Source organism: Carassius auratus, chromosome 15, assembly GCF_003368295.1.
Source record: "Carassius auratus strain Wakin chromosome 15, ASM336829v1, whole genome shotgun sequence".
Taxonomy (NCBI): Eukaryota; Metazoa; Chordata; class Actinopteri; order Cypriniformes; family Cyprinidae; genus Carassius; species Carassius auratus.
Genome location: NC_039257.1, coordinates 6,807,099 through 6,828,019, shown reverse-complemented (window position 1 = coordinate 6,828,019; position 20,921 = coordinate 6,807,099). Strand labels below are relative to the sequence as shown.

At 38.1% G+C, this 20,921-nt stretch overlaps 1 protein-coding gene across 1 annotated transcript; it reads left to right on the top strand.

Moving 5' to 3' along the window:
- The first annotated feature begins 100 nt into the window (after nt 1-100).
- Nucleotides 101-20,172, top strand: LOC113114841 (large neutral amino acids transporter small subunit 4-like). The gene is made up of 14 exons (XM_026281909.1): nt 101-256; nt 1,773-1,998; nt 5,900-6,128; nt 6,223-6,278; nt 6,369-6,445; nt 12,011-12,103; nt 12,185-12,318; nt 12,683-12,870; nt 14,799-14,942; nt 16,473-16,599; nt 16,741-16,873; nt 17,138-17,211; nt 17,299-17,422; nt 17,668-20,172. The coding sequence occupies exons 2-14, from the start codon at nt 1,839-1,841 to the stop codon at nt 17,827-17,829; spliced, it is 1,701 nt and encodes a 566-aa protein (XP_026137694.1). The 5' UTR covers nt 101-256; nt 1,773-1,838; the 3' UTR covers nt 17,830-20,172.
- Nucleotides 20,173-20,921: the final 749 nt, after the last annotated feature.

Below are 20,921 nucleotides of genomic sequence, written 5' to 3'. Positions count from 1 at the left end.
TGTGAAATTATTTATACATCTTCGACGAGCGGCGCTCTGATTGGCTAGTCTCATCTCTAGCTCAGGAGCCAGCCAATGGGCAAGTTGGCTTGTTTGTGTGAAGCAAGAGGTGCAAATATAAAACCGAGAATAAGAGATGTTGGAATATAAACTGATACATGAACATAACCAAAAGAGTGAACTCGGCACCAGAAGGTCGTTTATACCTTTTCTAACCCTGAAGACAGCCGAAGCGAGGATTCGGTAAAGGAAATAGGTATGACTTTTTTTAAGGATGCTCTGTTGAAAGTTTACCTGTTAAGGCTGTTGATATTGTATTAAGAAGCCCATTGCATTAGTTCATTCAAAATCATTTATGAAGAATAATTTTAGTTTTAACCCGATTATATTTTGCTAAAATATTAGAATCTTTTTTTTTTTTTTTTACAATTCTGCAAAAAGACAACGACTATAGCACATTTTCATCTGTATTTTATAATGTCAGTACGTTTTTGCTTTATGAACTCTAGCTGAACTGAGACGTGTTGATTGATTTATATATAATGCGCTGTATAGTTTTATACCGCAACTTTGTTCAATGTCTACCGCAAGCAGCTGTGTATTATACTTGCACTAATAGCTTCGACAGTTATTTCCGAAAAATGCTTAATGGTTGTCATGTACGTGGCGTTTAATTGGATTTTTCTTGTTATACGGGCTTTTAAATCTGCCGTCAGAAATCGTGTTTTGCAGTTTCATATCATGCATGGGAAATAGAACTGCTTGTACATCATATATGAGATCTATATATTTCAATATCCGCATTTATACAGCGAGTATATTTAACTTAGTGCAGAAAAAAGTGTGAAGCGATAACAAGGAAGTGGGTTTATCGCGTCTGTTATTATTCAGTGTGCAGAGTGTATACATGGAGCAGCTGAGCTCTGTATGAGGAAGGAGGGGAGAGGGCTAACGTTACATACACACAGGCGGAGGCGATGATGATGATGATGATGCCTGTCCAGTTCAGACCAGTTTTAGGGTTGCTTGTTTTCCGCTACATACTGTTATCGTTAACACAAATGAGACACCGCGCACAAATCAGAAAAGAAAATGACCGATTTCCAATGCCCTTTATCTTAAGTTAACATATGAAATAGTTTGTACGAGATTATTTTGTATTTGGATTCAGCAAACCGCTTCGCTTATGCAAAGATAAGAACAGAATCGTATCGTATAATTATAACGCAATGCAACTTCCCCGTGGTTAAATAGATTTTGGACAAAGATATGATTTGCAGCACAAAGCATCGACTCGCGCCGCACTGGTTCGAACCGGCTGGATCTTGGTCTCACGTGGAGCTGCTCTCTGAATCTGTTTAGCGCGTGGCCAATGAGGAGAGAAGCGAACGTTCGAACAGCCAATCGGAGGATAACAGGGCGAGACTAGAGCGGACAAATGGGCGGAGTTTCAATCAACAACAACATCTTTTGAAACGGGTTTTTTTATGAGCTGTTTTGGAAGACATAGAAATGGGAAAAAAATGATTTGCGGTTACAACAAACTGCCAACAAATTAACATTTGTTAATTATCTATAACTCTATATGGTGTGAAACAGTGTTGTGAAATCGTTGGGAGAATAAAAAAATGAAGCAAACCTGTAAATTATCATTATACATGCATATAATATGTACATGTGCTTATAATTTAATAATATGGTAAATTTACCATAATATCATTTAAAATGTACCATTAAATATCTAATGCCCAAATCAATTGCCACTTTCACAGGATTTCCCAGTGTTTAGGGGTTTATCCTAAGTATTACCAGCACAGACTGTATCATCTCCTTCAGTCATGGCCCCTTCACTGGCCACAGCCTTCTCCAGGCGATGGTGGATGGCGATTACTGCGGTGATCGAAAACCTGTTGTTCTCTGCTGTCCTGCTTGGATGGGGCTCACTGCTCATTATGCTAAAATCAGAGGGCTTTTACTCCTATCTCTGCAGAGAACCAGGTAAGAAAGAGGAGAAAAAGTGCACTCAGCGCAGGTTGCAAAAACAAAAATACATTTATTGACACTCATAAAGACATTTAATGCACTATAAATGCCAAATTTGAATGCTGCAAATAATTACATGAACATCAAAGGAAAATGGTACCTATATCTCATATTAATGGCTTTAATAGCTTAGTTTTGACATGTTCCCTTCTCAGATTTGAACAATAAACGTTTGGCTGCTTGACCTAATATTTTTTTGGGATGTAGTAACTTTAAACACTCAAAAAAAAAAGGTTATTTGACCTACAACATTTTTTTTATTTCGCAATAGAGGCTGCTCTCTGAAACTGCAATGGTTTATATATATTTTTAATCACTTCATTGTGTCAGTAAATGTAATACAGAATGTGTGTCTGGCACCCATCACAAGGCTAGTGGAGGAATCCAAACCTGAATATCAGTCGATCACTAAGAGTCAGTGCACCTTATTTGGAAGCCTTCAAGCTTGTGTTGCCATTAGGAATTACAGACAGCATCTACAAGCTTGTTTGGCATCAGAACATTGGCAAAGGGGGGCTAGATAACTTGAGCTCCGTCACAGAGTTGATTTCACGGTAAACAGACTAGAGGACATCAGTCTGCTTCGCTTATTATACAATACAGTAAAGAATCTTTCAAGTGCAGCTGTATCTTCTTAAGGTCTTAATATGAAATAAATAGTTGAATCAAACTATAAATTCTTAAGAATACTTTAGAGAGACTTGCTTAATTAATCCAGATGAATGTGGACTCTTACTCAGGAACATACTGTTCAGATCTGCTTACAGCTCTTACAACACAATAATGTGTGTCCGGGTCATAACGTGTCTGGTACATCTATGAACAGTGTGTTCCTACTGATGTCCAAGATTAACTTTATTTATTTATATAACCTGCATCCATTCATTTACATCATGTACTGATGATCTTAAAATCATATTGCACCATTGCTAATGGGGTTCATGTAACTATTATTGGTAAGAAAAAACATGGAAGCCATGTGCTACTTAACCTTCTGGGTATGCAAAATAAATATATCCAACATATATATATGAGAGGGGAAAAGTGTGCAACAATGAAGAAAAGCTATGCTATTTGATTTTTGTTGACTGCTCATGTCTGTTCTTAATGTGTACTGTCAGGTGGTTGCTGGAAATTCGACATGGAGGCTAGTGGTTTCATAATATCTGCTTGTTGACAACCGTCTGAGGTTTCCTTTAGAGCGTCATGTCTTGTTCTTCAAACACTTCTTTCTGTGCTGCTTTGTGACTTTTTCAGTGAACGAGTTCAGGAGTTCAGTTGCTCTGAACTGGCCCTGATTTATTTTTCCACTATGAAATCTGCCTCTTAAATGATTTAACACACCTTGGTGAAAACAAATTTATGCAATTTGTTTGAAGAATGAAAAAACAGCCTGGCTACTTTGATATCTTATGATCCATAAGTAAACACCATCTCCATGATATAAAGTGCACGTCTGGCCGGCGTTCTTCACTTCTGGTGTATGAGAGTTTGTGGTTCACACTGCGATGTGAAGTGTGACGGATTCCCAAAAACAAGAACCTGGCTTTTCTTCTCCTCAGGTCTCCTAGCTGTTAGCTAACATTTAGTAATAGCTTGCTCAACACCATTTAGTCACTTTTATTGATGCGATATTGAGGGATAATGCAGATATCAGTGCACATTGCAATTCTGCACATTCACACTTCCCTTCTATCTTTCATTTCAACTGTTGTCAGCATCTAGTTCAGCGATTCCAGACACTGATGACACAAGGATGTAAATGTGGCTCAAGCGTTTGCTCAATGTAAATATGAGATTATTTTGTTATCAGCTGGTTGGTTCTCTTTAATCCGCAGACGTGAGGAAACACTGACCAGGAAAATGCTTGTCTGGCTACATGCTTTGGCCTCGCACATCTGGCCGAGTCTGAGTTCATGATGTCTTTTGTGCTTCAGATTTGTGTTGAATTATTTTTCTGTTCTTCTCTCACTTCTTCATATCAAAGCAAATGGAAATTCAGGCCTGGCTGTCTTAGCTTTTTTTTCCGATTAGATCTAGTGGAACAATGGCTTATGAAACATTTGAAATAGAGCTCATTGCTTGTCTGAAAAGACCTAAAAGGTGAATCCAACAATACCTGTCAAGAACATCTGCAACTCCTATTTCATTCCAAAAGCAAAGAAAGAAATATTTTTCATGAAGAAAATGAAACCTGTTTTTGCATGTCTTTTTGTAAAATATTTATACAATTTTATGTATTTTTAATTTATATTTTATTTATGAAAAACACTTCAGTTATACACTACAATTTTTAAAAATGTTTTTAAGAGAAGTCTCTTATGCGAATCAAAGCTCCATTTATTTGATCAAAAAATATTTGATCTGTAATTTTGTGAAATATTTTTATAATTTACAATTAATTAATTAAAGTAATTTCTAGAAATTTCTTCAGACATCATTCTACAATTCTGATTTTACAATCTCAAACAAACAAACAAACAATAAATATTAAAATTAAAAGGTTTTTTTTCTTTGTTGAAACCCTTTTTTCAGGATTCTTTGGTGAATAGAAAGCTTAAAAGAACACTGTTGAAATATATATTTTTTGTAATATTATAAATGTCTTTACTGTCAGAGTTGATAAATTTAATGTGCCCTAAATGTGTAATTTAAGTGCTAAATAGAAGTATAAAAAAATAACAAATAAAAATCCTGACCCCAAACTTCACATGCGATTCATTTATCGCATTCATTGTTATAAAAAAAAATAATAATAATTTAACAATCCAAGAAATCTTAACAGTCTCAATATAGTCTTAATTTTTTATCCATTACATTTTATAAAATGTAATCTCCTTTTGAATTTGAGATGAAATGTGGCTCAAATTGTAGACTTAATAAGAGAGCAATGTTATTTATTAATTAATTTTGTGAAAAAGAGTAAAAACACTACTTTTGTGTTCGTTTGTAACTGCTAACTGCAGCAGCTATTGAAACTGGTGTGTATTGACTTAAGGCAGCTCCTCTTTTATTACTCAGCAAAACATCCAAAGCGCAGCAGATATGTGTCCTCTAAAAATCAATCATTGAGCTTTAAAACCAATTCTTCTCATCTTCAGTCACCTCCTCAGGTCATCTCTGCTCCACAAACACAGTTCATTTGTATGTTTACTGATCACATTTGAACAAAAATCCCTCACACAAAGGCCCTCTGTCTCTTGCCCACCCTGTTATGTTCATAACAGCTTCCTCCATGTGCTGCAAACCGCCCCGTCCCCCATCTGTCCTTCCCAGAACAAGTTATTCCAGAACATCTTCAGGGCTGTTTGCGTTTTAAGAGAACACAAGGACAAACAGTGTTCTGGAATCTTCAAAAACCAAGTAGGAGACTCGTTACCCAGCCAAGGTATGATTATCCCTAGTCAAAACAAGCAGGGAAGCCTGGGTGAAACAACAGGGTTAAATGTTAGTCAAGGTGCTCTTGCCTAGTGGGAGGTAGGAAGGTGTTGGTTTTGGAGGCTGAGCTCCAATGGGGGTTCAGATTGACTCTCATTCTATTTCTGCTAGTTGTTTACTGTGTATAGCAGCTTGTTTATTTGACCCTTTGCCCAGCATCCTGGTGGCTTTGAGAGAGGGGCACGACGGTGGCCGAAATATCTCACAAAGGTGTTTCCTGTTTTACTCCATTACTGGTTTCCTCGAAGTCAGGGTTCTAATTAGTCCATAGAGTTTCCATGTGAGTGTGTGACAGCTGACTACCCGCCTGAAAAGACTGGCATGAATTTACACACTGGTCCACGTTGGTTAGTGCTAGTTTGGTTATTTAGATTGCTCAGTTTGGGTTCATTCTTTCCTGCCCTCTCCAATTCTCCAGGTAACAGTACAGGGCAGAACGTATCTGAGATTGAAAATGATACAACAGAAGTCCCAGAAGGTGAGGAGGAGGATAATCTTCAGATGAATGGCTGGGTTATCTGCAAAGAGCAAGATGAGATGCTGAACCTGGCCTTCACCATTGGCTCCTTCCTCCTCAGTGCCATCACTCTGCCCCTCGGCATCATCATGGACAAATACGGCCCGCGGAAATTAAGGCTGCTTGGCAGGTATAGGAGAAAAATACACTACATTCATGTGGTGAAAATATTATCATATATAAATTTATATTTACATATATAACCATATATAATCTTTTCCTAGTGCCTCGTTTGCCTTCTCCTGCATCCTGATTGCATATGGAGCAAATGACCCTAGAAGTATGTATTCAAATCCACATAAGACCACCACTCTGTTATTACCTGTCTGTCTCTGCTCTCTTTGACCTCTTTTGTCTGTTTCTTTTACAGATCTTTCCATCCTGATCTTCTTTGCCTTAGCCCTGAACGGATTTGGAGGAATGTGCATGACCTTCACCTCGCTCACAGTAAGTGCTCGTGTCATATTTGTGGGTCTCCATGGGTGTCCTCTGCAGTCTTTTGCACAAAGGCCATGGTGCAGTCTTGCTAACTGGCCACACGCCACTGTTTCCTGCTCCCAAACATTGCTGCATCATCATTTATTCATCCTTAAAGAGACTCTTTTCTGAGCTGGATTTCCAGCATCCTAGAAATGGCCTGATATTGACAGTGATTTGAAATAGTTTTTGATCAACAACATAGAAACCACCTAGCAATGGCACTCTTAAAGACAGTGGCTGAATTCGAAATAACAATAATATTCTATTTATGCCATATAAAAGTATGGGAGAAATAGCAAGAATAGTTTGTAGCATGACATTTCAAATTCAGACAGTCACTGCATTAATGAATCAATGACTCACTCATTTAAAAAAAAAAAAAGGGAAGAAAAAAGAAGTGGGGAAAATGGCCTAGTGGTTAGAGAGTTTGACTCCTAACCCTAAGGTTGTGGGCAATACCACGACTTAGGTGCCCTTGAGCAAGGCACCAAACCCCCAACTGCTCCCCATCCGCCGCAGCATAAATGGCTGCCCACTGCTCTGGGTGTGTGTTCACGGTGTGTGTGTGTGTGTTCACTGCTATGTGTGTGCACTTTGGATGGGTTTAAATGCAAAGCACGAATTCTGAGTATGGGTCACCATACTTGGCTGAATGTCACGTCACATCACATCACATTAAAGAAAGTTACTTGCTGCAACCTGCTGATATAACCATGTAACCTCTAGAAAATGTCCATCGCTACACAGATCAGTCTGTTTCTAATCTATAGCACATTCCAAATCGGTCACTTATGAAGTTCTGTTGAGTATGCTGCCTTAGAATAGAGCTGAAGTAGACAGTAAGTTCATTCAGAGCTGTTGTGTCCCTTTATCTAGTCATGTGTTCAGTGTAACATCTGCAGTGCATAGGGTTCATATTGCGAAACATCACCAGGAAATGTAAAGAGAGCACACTGGGTCGAAGTAAACAGGAAGTTGTGCTGATTGCCAGCTGAAAGGTGGTTGTCTCTTGTTTCTGCACGCTGATCTGACATCATAGGGTCTCGTGAGTTCATAGCTGAAGGCAAAGCTGTTGCCACAACCAGTTTCTCTGCTTGTGTTGTTGATGTTCTGTCCTGGGTTCTTCCTCTACATTTGCACCATGCCTCTGCCTGTTCAGGCAACCCTCCATGTGTTACATACACAGAGAGAAAAACACACACACACAGAGTGAGTGAACTGGCATGCATGAGCGCAAAGTGGAACAGTACAGGCTGTTATCTCAGCTGTTGTGCTCTTATAACCCTTTCCCAGCTGTTCTGTATACTGTGTGTTGTGCACTGCTGGTAGTTGTGGCCAGAGGTTAGAACCTGGGGTTCACAGTATAGTTCTGACCGTCTGACATCTGTTGTTTGGATGTATCTCTTAATAGCTCCATTATTGTTACTATTTTTAGATTTATTAAGGATTTATTAAGGATCCTTTCTAAAGGCTGTTGGGCTATGCATTTAAACAAAACAAAGTTATCTTTCTCAGCGATTTTTCCAACCAATGGTTTGTCAACCGCCTAGATCAGTGTTTTGGTAACTACCCACAACCCTTGTAATGAAATATCGTTATTTATTAATTAGTGGTGTCACAATATACCAATATTGGTGATATTTGAAAATGAATAGTATACATACAATAATATGATGACACATGATAAGCCAGCGACAACACCATTATGGAGCGTTAAACTCTCACTTGTGATTTGTTTCATTCATACTTGAAACCGGAGGGCACCCTCGTGCAGAAAGTCTACAAGTGAGACTCATAGGAGTAATAAAACAAATAACTTGCCAGCTGTCGCTCGCTGTAGCTGAATAAAGAATAAAATGCATAATGAGAATAAACACACGATCACATCATTAAGCGATCTCAGGTATTTTCTTATGGATAATGTATATTTATATTGCAATGCTAATCGACACACCCTTTATCAGCCGAAACCAGCCGAAACGTTCGAGGAACATGGCGGTGAGTTTTTCACTGTCAAGTAGTCTACCGCTTACACTTCCTTCAGAAATCTAGTTTACTGAACTGCAGAAGAGAAAGATTTCTGAACGTTGTATTTATTCTGAAGACAAACCCTAAGAGTGCAGGGTGAAGCTGTCTGTTTACCCTTCTTCCTCTTTTTTCCTCACTTTTCTGTCTCTCTATCTGTGTCTCTGTGTTTGCTCACTCAGCAGTTAATAACCCAGCTGCAGTAGAGTGCCGCAGAGCTTGTGTTTCCTCCCAGCACACCTCATGTTTTCCCAGTGCACTGACTCAGCTTTCTGTTTAACGGCGGGACTGTCCCCAACCCCCTCCGCTGGCAGCAGTGTCCCAGCCACCTGATTTACTGTCTGCCCTCAATCCTTCATCCGTCCATTCCTCCAGCTCTCTTCTTTTCCCGATTTAGCTCTCTGTCTATCACTATCTGCCTTCCCACTGGCTCTGTGACAAGCAATCATATCAAGTCTTTCCCAACACAACCTCAGACGTTGGTTGTTTTGCTCTTAAAACCATCGACATCTGTTGACCAATGGGTTAAAATAAATATAGGTACATTATCTGAAACATCTTATTGTCTTGTTTTTAAGTAAATGTATATTATAGATACAGGATATCCTGTTCCTCTTTATCTTAGCTCTGTTTTTTACTCTCGGATGCACTAATGCTGTTTTTTCTTCATTTCTGCATTTAATCCATTTGTAACCCATTTCTTTTATGATGCTGAGTGATGTGTAGATGAGAATAGAAAAATGGCTTAGGGTGGCGTTTAGACTCCAGAAAACATTAGATTAAAAAACACATGGTTATCAGAGACATGCTCTTCATGTTGTTCTCATTGGTGTTTTGCCATATGTCCTTTGGCAATGACTGAATGATGAATGTTTTTTATTTTATAATTAGTCATCTAAATGCGCCAGGGCCAACCAGACATCTAAATTTGAAACAAATAATAATTAAGTGCATATTAAGTATGAATATCACAGACAGACAGTCTCTCTGTGACTCTACGGCAGTTACATTAGGACTTTGTAATGTCAGGATCTGGGCAGCCTTCACTGGCTTTTTCTTTCACTTCTGTCCCTGTGTTCATTTCCTCTCTCTTGTCGTCTTTTTCTCAGGGTAGCAAGTATGATTTAGCCACTTCATTGCCCTCCCCCTTAACCCATTTACAGTGACTCACCGTCCTTCCTCACACAGAGACAGAGAGCTGGAAAAAGGATTAGACACCGTTTGGTCATTTGCAACGGAGATGAGTAAGCCAAATTCATATTGAGGATGGGTGTGATTTCTCATTAAAACATTTATTGATTTGTTTTCCCGCAAAACCATAACACACAAATCAGTTTTGACTGGTGTTTTTGGAAAGTGGGACACAATACTTCAACACGAGCATTTCTGAATTTCGCTTGTAATTCAACAAATCAGTCAAGTATTGCACTCAGTGACTTCAGTAAACATGAATCCCTAATTAAATCTGCTTCTGGGAAGCTCAAGGCTAAAAATAGCATGCACTTTAAATGATTTATAATGCAAGTTCAGACAACCCCAGCCCAACAGTTAAAACACCCAGTGACACAATTAACACTAGATATCACTATTTTTCTCTAATAAACACTACTGCTCAAATGATTATGGCAAGATTCTTCAGGTTTTTTTTTTTTTTTGTTATACAATTTAAAATAGATGTTTTCTTTTTGAATATATTTTAAAATGCAATTTACTCCTGTGATGGCAAAGCTGGATTTAGTGTCACATGATCCTTTAAAAATCATTCCGATATGCTAATATGATGCTCAACAAATATGCTTATTTGTAAAATTTTTAATCATTATCTTTGTTGAAAATGTTGATCATTTTTATTATTAAAATAAATTTGCATATTATTGAAACATATAACTTCATTTGAATAGAACATTGCTAGTAATAAGTGTCTGACGTCACGTGACCGCCTGCAGCTGGTGAATGTCTGTGAAAGCAGAAGAACATAGTGTTGTTAGAACAGTCTCTTGGTACTTCACATGTTAATCAGCTCCAAGAAATAGCCATTACTCTCCGTCTGACAGGCCCATCATGTGGAGTTCTGTTCGTCGTTGGCTTTGTTCCTGCACTGCCTCTTCAGCCACAGGCACAATGCTGCCTAGGGCCGCTGAGTGTGTGAGAGTTATTGTGAGTGTCATCTGGGATGTTTTGGCTCTGAGATGACCTTTACTCTAATTAGAGGCAGCGAATGACGTCTGGGTTGGGTTCCAACGGAGAGCTTTCCTTCGTTCTTTGTTTTTAACAAGCTTTTAGAGTCGACTGTCGAGTAAGCGTGAAGTGGAAGATGTCCAGAGAGTTCTTAGAAAATCTTGAACTGTGTGTTGTGGAGGAGATGCCATATACAGCAAGACGCTGGCAGCTGTCGACGGGTGGGAAGTAGAAGAATTGGAAATGGAAATTACCTACGAAATAAGGAACATGTACTAACAATATGACACCCTGCAAGTCTAACAAAAAATTGGACAATAAAATAAAAATAATGGTGTGACATACTATACTCCAAATATAAAACTATTTACTAAGAGAATTTAGCTAATTATTTTATATTTATTATACATTCAGGTTGACCACAATAAGAGAATAAGTGAAACATTTATACTTAAATAAAATGTAATTGTACTTAATTATACTTAATTCAAATGTCAAAACTTTTACATGCATTACTAAAATACTAAAGTGTAAAAAAAGTTTCTTATAAAATTATATGAATTAATTACATTATTCTATGTTTTTATTTCATTCCTATTTTATGTTTTATTATCTGTGTCTTGTTTTTTTTGTTTTTTTCTGTCGCCAAGATCAATTTAAATACATTTAAAAAATAAAATAAATAAATTTCAATGCAAATTTAAAAAAAAAAATCTGTTAAAATAAATAATAATTATAAAATAAAAAAATTGTTTTTAATAAAATGCCACAAATATTCAAGAGTGCTGTAGACTAATGATCTTTAAGAATTCTCCTGAAGAATATTATTGATACTATTGAAGAATACCCTCTTGCTCTCTCTGCCCCACTTCGTTCTCACATTCTCTGTCGCTCTCTATCTTCCTCCCTCTATATTTTCTTGGTGGGGTCTGACAGTTGTTTACCCTGACAGTGCAGTTTCTCCGCCCAGCTCAAAGGCAGCAGCGTTAATATGCAAGCTTCTCCAGTGTCCCTCGCACTTTCTCTCGCTGCTAAAATTATTCCCGGCTTGCATTTGCCTTTGCAGTGCCCCTCCTAATTGTTGCTCCCACCAGAGAATATCACTGTTACACTGACGTAATGTTTACTTTCATACCTTCTGCTATATCTGACATGTTTACAGCGGCTCCTGTTACAAGAAATCTGTGTTTGTTTTGCTTGTGGTTTGAATACTATGTTGACAATATAGATAAATATATTTCCTTTTTATACTCATGACGGACACTAGGCCCAAGTACAGTCACTAAAAATGTTAACTTATTTTTATTCCCCTGTTTGTCTTTTCTGTAGCTTCCCAACATGTTTGGTGATCTCCGCTCCACTTTCATTGCACTCATGATTGGCTCGTATGCCTCATCCGCTGTCACCTTCCCAGGGATAAAGGTAAATCTGAGTCCCAGTTTAGACTTATTTAATAAGCCGAGCTTAAATGAGTGATATTGATGATGATTGTTGCTCTATCAGGTGATCTACGACCTCGGTATTGCCTTCATCACCATTCTTCTGGTGTGGGCTGGCTGTGCCGGCCTGGTCTTCATCAACTGCTTCTTCAACTGGCCACTCGAGCCCTTCCCAGGACCTGAGGACATGGATTTCACGTATGTAGTTCAGCGTCTGTGCATTGCTGATGTTTTTTAAAGGAATTAGTACTTTTATTGAGCTAGGATGCTTTAACTCGATCAAGAGTGATAGTTAAGACATTTACAAAAGATTTCTATTTTAAATAAACGCTGTTCTTTTGAACTTCCTATTCATCAAAGAATTCTGAAAAAATGCCACACAATTTTTTTGAACATCGATAATAATTAGAAATGTTTCTTGAGCATGATTTCTGAAGGATCATGTGACACTGAAGACTGGAGTAATGATACTTGAGTTCACAGGAATAAATAACAATTTAAAATGGATTACTGTACATTTTACATATTGTGTATCTCACGCTCAAATTGGTCTCTTTAACAGTGTGAAGATCAAGTTCAGCTGGCTGGGCTTTGACCATAAGATCACAGGGAAACAGTTCTACAGGCAGGTGACCACGGTTGGCCGGAGGTTGAGTGTTGGCAACTCAATGAAGAGCAATCCACAACAGCTGGACGGCAATAACCTCTGCCTATCAACCCTCGATCTGGAGGTCCAGTCTGAGCAGGAATGTGAGTACAATTCTTACTGACATGTTTTTATTGACCAGTGTAATTTCTCATCTAAAAAGTCTGAAAACATTAAAATCTGGGATTTTTACAAATGTAAAAATAGAAGTTTTAGGATATAGATTTCTAAAGGGTTAGTAGTACACCCAAAAATGAAAATTTTGTAATTAATTACTCACCCTCATGACGTTCCAAACAGTTTGTAATGACTTGAGGGTGAGTAATTAATGACAGAATTGTCATTTTTGGGTTAACTAACACTTTAAGTTTTAGGAAATTAAAAACAAAGAAAAGTTCTAAAAATAAAGGCCGTAAGAGATGAAGAAGAAATTCAATCAAATTGGTCAGCTCAGATGTTCTTTCACCAAACACAATTCATTTTTCAGTTTAATTCATAGCAAATCATTCATATTGATTTGCTGATCAAACGTTTTTTAAATATTGATTTGCTGATAAAATGTTTTCTAAAGATAAATAATACAAATAAATAATAAAAAAATATATATTTTTTAATAAAATAAAACAGTATGTGTCATTCAGGTTTTATTTTAATGAGCTGGTGACATGAGTGCCAAGTAATTTAAAGTTATCTGTAATGCAACTTGATTGGTAATTATAAAGACAGAATAGTGGTTATTGGATTACCAAATCTTATTTATTTCCATTGTTTTAATGTCTTGAACAAAGTTCTTGTTCATCAAATTGAAGTAATCCCAAATTCGTGCATATTTCTGAAAGAACTGGACAGAACAGAGAGAGACTTGGCTCTCACCATTGTACAGCATCTTCCCCCTCGCTGTGTGCCCCTTGCTGTCCAGACATGCAGGGAATATTTGAGCCGACGTGGGGCGGTGTTAATGAACGCTCCTCAGTAAATCCCCTTTATTGTGCATGGGGATTCCTTCATTAGCCATAAGCACGGTTTCTGACATCTGAGGTTGCCAAACCACTCAAGGCTGCAGACACATGCTGCGTTTGCACTTTGCTTCTACTAACCCAAATCTGTGATGTGCAATTATTCCAAATTCACCTCAAACTTGTCAGAATACTGCAAACTCACTCACTCCCCACTGGCACCTTTTTTTGGGTTCTGCAGCCCGCAGCGGGTCTCCCGGTTGTGCTCTTTTGTAATAAACGGAGCGTGCAATTGATTTAGACTGCGTTTCTGGAGGAGCCATGGCACTGGTGAATGTCTGGGGCTAAAATTGGCAGCGGTGGAGATGGTGGCGGTTGAGAGGGCAGGTAGCGCAGAAGAGCTATTTTAGAGACGCTGCTGGAGATGTTTGAGATAGAGAGACTGATGCTGATCCCGTCTTACTGTCATCCTTAGAGTGCTAATGCCTTCACCACCCTGTGTTTCCATTACTGCAGTCTATTACTGACTCATTGCCGGCAGCTGGAAAGTCTGAGTGTGTGTGTGTGTGTGCTTAGGGACATAATGAGATAGTTTGTTTGTATGTGTGCATGTGAATCAGAGCATATCAGGTGTGTTGAGGTCAGATTCCCAATGTACCAGGTAACAGGCATTGTAAAGGCCTCTCTAGTGCTGGTCAGTGGATGCATGTATGGCCCTCAAATTAGTGGATTATTAACAAACCCAGAACCCCCCGCCTCTGTGTTGCTGTGGCATTGAAGTGTTGCCTGGCCATCCAAACAACCACAGAATTTTCCATGTGAACAGAACCCTGTGGGGCCTGCATACTTTTGCCATTTTTTAAAGGCATTGAAGCATCCTGGTTAAATTGAGATGACCATGTTCATAGTGGTTTTCCATGGAAAGATGCTTCTGGAAATGCCATGGCAGTACGATTAGGTGCATAATTTAAGGTGTTGGGTGTCCAATCACAGTGTACAATTTTGACCTGTAACTAGAATTTTCTTTAATAAGAAGGATTGTTATTGATGATAGTTTTATTAAATGTGTTTTTCAGCCCAGTCCTTCATGCGGAGCATCTTTAGCCCCATATTCATGCTCAGCCTCATCACAATGTGTGTGACTCAGCTCCGTCTCATCTTCTACATGGGGGCCATGAACAATATTCTGGAGTCCCTTGCTGGTGGAGACCTAAGCAAAGGTATGTGTGTTTGACAAATGCTGTGTGATACTTCAGGCTAATAGCTGTTTCTGCTGCTCAAACGCTGAATGTCACCTGTGGAACAGAGAGCAACAGTTGGTTTCCAGAAGTAAAGGTCCCATTCATTTTCTCCATAGAGAAATAGATTTTTATGATGTCATAGAATTTGTTGCAGCCAAAGAGATTTATATGTAATTACAGAAAGTTTATACAGTATTCTACATACATACATACATACATACATAATACATACATACATATATATAATGAAGTGATTTTGTTATGTTTACATTTATATAATTCTGTCTACTTATATTAGAATTGTTTGTGATTTTTTGCAATATGTAAATTATATTTATTTTATGTAATTTTACACACGCACACACACACACACACATATATATATATATATATATATATATATATATATATATATATATACATACATTTTCATATATACATTGTGTATATATACACACACACACACACACACACGCACACATACACACTTAAAAAGCTTTTTTTCTATATATTTTTCAGAAAAACACTGCTTTAAAATTTTCATTTTTACAAAAATTACAAAAATTTTGTAAAAATGTTTGTAATATTATAATTCATTTTGTAGCTGTATGGCTTGGTTCAAGGCTTAACCTCTTTATTGAAGATTTATTTGAAATGCCTATGGAGAAAATGACTGGGAAATTGGGGGGAAAAAGGTTGCTAAAAGGCACTACTGCAGTCTAGTCTTCTCCTCTTACAGCTTCCTTCTTAAAATGTTCTCTAATATCACACGCTGTGATTGGCTGCCTAACACTATTAATCATGTGTTTAATATGAAGTCGGATGGCCACAGCAGGTCCACGTTACTAATTCCTTGCTGTCTGTCTCTTGTCCTCTGTTTGCACTCTCTTCTGTCATGCTGCTTGGTGTGTTTTTTCAGTGGAGAGGATGGAAATGGGTAAGACTGCAGGCAAAATGAGATGCATTCTTGATTCACTTGTCTCAAACTAACCCCCACCAAGTTCCTTCCTCCTTCACCTCCTTTTCCACCTTCATTTGACATTGATTCATGTTGTCAATGTAAAAGCCCTTGGTGGTTAGAGACCGACTGGATGCAGTGCACAGTTTTAATGTCCATCCAATCGTTCACCTGTCCACCTAACCTTCATAGGAGCAAGTCATGGGTTATCAAATGCTGTAAATTCATGATTTTTATGAAACAAATAATGCAGTTTAGTGTTAAATAATTGTAATGTTCCATCTCAAGTTAAAAGGATACAATATTTTTTATATAAAATATATATTGTTATTTTAATATATTATAGTATATTTTTATATATACATTATTTACTTGTTCTATTTTGTCCACGTTTTTACTGTGATTTACCATCTTACTGACTTTTGAATTGTAGCATATCTGTATTACAGTAGCACGTCATAAAAGTAGGCATCGTTGTCTGCCGAAATGAACCCCTTTTGATGTAATGACCCTTGAAACAATGTTAAAACTCAACTTTATTTCTTTCTCAGTGAGCATGTACACATCTATATTCGGGGTGCTACAGTTGCTGTGTCTCTTGACGGCCCCTGTGATTGGTTACGTCATGGACTGGAAGCTCAAAGAGTGTGAGGACGAAAATGAGAAACAAGTCGCAAAGTGAGTGTAACACTGAGCGTCCTGCTGCCTAATGCATCATTTTGACTCTTACCACCAACCAGTCCAATCCGCAATTGTTTTTTGATTATAAGCTTAATGTGGCAACGCATCTGTGTAATGCACTTATGGCTTTTCCTTCAGGGATCCTAGCCAGCCAAAGAAACCTGACAGACAGATCCAGAAGATCACCAATGCCACCCGTGCATTCATCTTCACTAATTTGCTGATGGTTGGCTTTGGCATAACCTGCCTGGTGCCCAATCTTCATCTACAGGTAACTGAGAGCAAAACATCGGTCTCATTGTCTGTAGGATGATAAAGTACCCAATGGAAGAGAAAGTGGTGCAGAGCCACTCACATGTTATTGCAGCTGATGGATTGGGATGCAATAGCACAACAGCGCCCCTCAGTGGCAGCACTAACTCTGACTTTATTTTAAAGCTAGCGACTGGCCATTATTTATTCATTACAAATATTAGAGTTATTTTTTCTGTGGTGAAGAACTGAGTAACCTTGGTTTCTTGTTTTTATTTTCTAGATTTTGTCCTTTGTGTTGCACACCATTGTTAGAGGCTTCATCCACTCTGCCGTTGGGGGCTTGTATGCAGCTGTGTAAGTATGGCTTTGAGTTGTGGATGTGGATTGGAGTTGCTTTTAATCATGTATAAAGAACAATGTTTTTTGTTTTTATGAATGCAGGTACCCATCTTCTCAGTTTGGAAGTCTGACGGGAATGCAGTCCCTCATTAGTGCACTTTTTGCATTGTTGCAACAGCCTCTCTTCATGGCCATGATGGGTCCACTGGATGGGGATCCACTCTGGGTGAGCAGACAGTCTGTTACTGATATTTAAAGCGATAATTCATCCACAAATCGTGCCTATAATTTTAAATCAAAACATCTTGACTCAGTCTTGCAGTGAATCGTCAGACTAAACTCCGCCCTTCCTTACAATCAATTACAAGCTTGCCTCCAGATCTGCCTCCCGTCTCCTTTTTCTTTTCTGATAATCTATTTTACTTTAATTTGTGCTTGCTCATATCTAAGCTCTAATGTCTTTCTGCTTAGGTTAATGTGGGGTTGCTGGTCCTGAGCATGCTGGGATTCTGCCTGCCCAGTTATCTTCTGTGCTACGGCAGGCGGCTGCTCAGAGAGAAGCAGGAGCGCGAGGAAGACCCCAAGATCTACGTCCAGATCAACAACGGCACAACCCCTGAGGCCTTTATCTAACTGCAATGCGCAAATGACAGAGGCGAGCATAAAGAGCAGGAAGAAGGAGAGTGGGAAATAAAAGAAGACAACTGAAAGTCACAAGAAGAGTGATTAACACCTCCCTGAGCCCTCCTTCTGTCTGTCACACACATTCATGTATTCCCAACAAGCACACAACACTCAAAAAGGCACAAAATACAGCCAAAGCAACCGAGAGTCTCACAATGTGCCACAAAAACACACGTTTACACACAAAGGACTGAATGGACACTGTGAAACACAGGTCTAGAAAACAAATGATGCCCTTGTCCTTGAAACAGACAAGGACTTCTAGACTTCATATCCGGCCTGACATGAAAGAAGAGAAAGGCCTTCTTTTCTCATGATTCTACCTTTTGAATTTCAGACCATGATGATACAAAAGACGAAGCAGATTCTGTGTAATTCTGTCAGGTTTGAGGAAGCCTGATGACGCTTCCTGAACAGAGTATTACTACGTCACTAGTGTTCAGCTTTGTTGCCAAGCTTGTTTTCTGCAACTAAAAACCCATTTGTGAACTGATTTGAAACCACTATGAACACTTTACTTTGCTCTCAGCTCATAAAGCTGCTGAAAATTGAGACGAGGACCCTCCATCGCGGTTTGAATATGACAAACTGACTAACCACCTTAAAGCAGAACGACTCTGCTTGTTATCTGTCCCATATGGGTTTTCAATGGAAGTGGGCAGATTTAAATTTGAATCTAATACAGTATATACAGTACCAGCATGCTTTAGACAGCACGAGCATGAAACTACAGCTTTGTCTGAACTGGGCTGATTTTAAAGGACTTTTGGACCATGCAATCTGAGACTAATTAAACCTAAAACACAATTTTAGTATGAGAATTGTACTATTATTTGCTATGGCATGCAGATTCAGTACACTTACGTGCAAATTTTGTTCATATCAGTCCATTCAGAAGTTGTAGAAGACACGTGAGTCTAAAAGGTTTGGGTTAAGGTGGTATTTTGGGGATTAGCTTCACATTTCGATCAAGACTGACTATCTTCACCAGCAATACTCGTACCGTTTCCTATACCACTTCTCCATGCAGTTCTACTGGTTGAGCTTCACTTGTGTTTATGTCCTTGTATTGACTCAAACGACTATTCAGGGTGTTTCACTTTTAGAGTAATAATTCATATCAGATGTCACCTGCAATATGATCCCTTCAAGCTCTGCTTTGCCACTTGTGCGTTTAGGGGTATACAATCAGACACAGTGTACTCTCTGTAAAGAGATTAGATGCCATTATCATATAAATATATACACATATATATATATTGCACTACAGGGTTTATAATTACAGAGGTGCTTACATTAGCCATTACGGAGTATATGCGTTCTGTTCCAACCTCATACATACATGAAAACCATGTTAGCCATACAGGTCGCAAGATTTTTGTGCGTTCTCATGATTTCTTGGTTGGCTACCATTTAACTACGGTGCTTACTAGAATAGAAAAGCAACAAGATTTCTGTGTTGATCAAGACACAGAAACCGAATACAGAATTTAGTTGGCTACTCAACCTTGTGGTGATAAGAACTTGAATTTAATTCATAGCGATTTAAAAAGGGAGACTTTTGAGACATGCTTGACGACAATCCCTTTAGAAAACACATATATTTGTAGCTTATAATGCGTTTCAGGCCAGTATTGTGCCCTATGAAAGATCAAATGTGGTAACTACATAAAATTGAGTGAAATTGGGTATTTTAGACTGATATTTCTCGTGACAGATGGGTATTTTCAGAAAATAGTGTGAAAAATTATGTCAAAATCAAATATCTTGCAACCATTTTTCTTGATTCCAGTGTTGTAGTTAATGTGTTTTGCTTAAATCACTGAACATTGCTCAGCAAAATATGGATTTGAAAAATGGTAGGGTCAGGGTTAAGTCACAACCTCACTTACTTTAACAGTATTTTCATTTTAAACGTATTTGAAATTCTGTTTGTATGAGATTCTGGATGAGTTCATATTTTCTCAACAGTGGCCATAAATGTGACCTTATTTTATGACCCCTCTGAAGAGGAACAGGTCAGATCCACCTAGCAACATCCACTTATTGTCTGACATCATTTTTTGTGAATATCTTGTCAGAGCTGAGGCTAGAAGCGAGTCCTGGATGGACTGCATTTGCTGGCTTGAACATAATTGGATATTGCAAGTGAATTCCAATCTAAAGCAGTACTGTACTAGGCATAATGAATGTGAGAGCAAACCCCTTTGCTCTCAGAATGAGAGAAGTAGCACTTTTTCTCACTGCCATACCTTAAATGTTCATTCTTTTCTCAAGTAACAATTCACATTTTATTTTGATTTTAAATGTTGATTTATTATACCCCAGTGTGGAAAATAAAAAGAGTATGAAAAATCAGCTTTAACACCAATATTTTCTTTCTGTATTGTATTTTTTGTGTAATTTGTTGATTATTTCTTTGATTCTTTCTAACCTGTAGTTTTGTGTTTTCAGTTATGTATATTTGTACATATTTTTCTATATTTTTTTTTCCTTTTTTGTGTGGGTGTTTTACTGTATTTTGGCTTTTGGTTTTCTTCATTCTATCACTATATAGCAACTTTCTGAATAAATGTCCCAAAAAATATATCAGATATGTGAAATTAAATAAAAACATTTGTATGAAATGTTTGTTTTTGCATTTTTTTTTCTTTTCTGGTTATGCATAAACCAATATAAAAATCTAAGATTATGAACTGCTTTTGAAGATCAGCAAATAGTACAGTTGATACATACGTGCTGAACATAAATTCATGTGGAATGGAGAAAGAAGTAATCTAAGTTCGTCATACTGACTGGAAAGTCAGGTCTAGGACAGGATATGCTTGGATCTAAATGCAAAAACACCTTCACACCCAAATCCCTCGTGTTGTAGTCTTATCCTAAATTTAAAACCAGCGGAACAAGAACATCTACCTTACATCCATGTGGACGCACAGTCACCGTTAAATATCTGGCAAGGGTGTGCCGCAAGGTTCTATGCGCGGCTCTTGCCCAATCAGATTCGCTCCTGCTCCGGTTTTCATGCGTGTGGGTGTGGT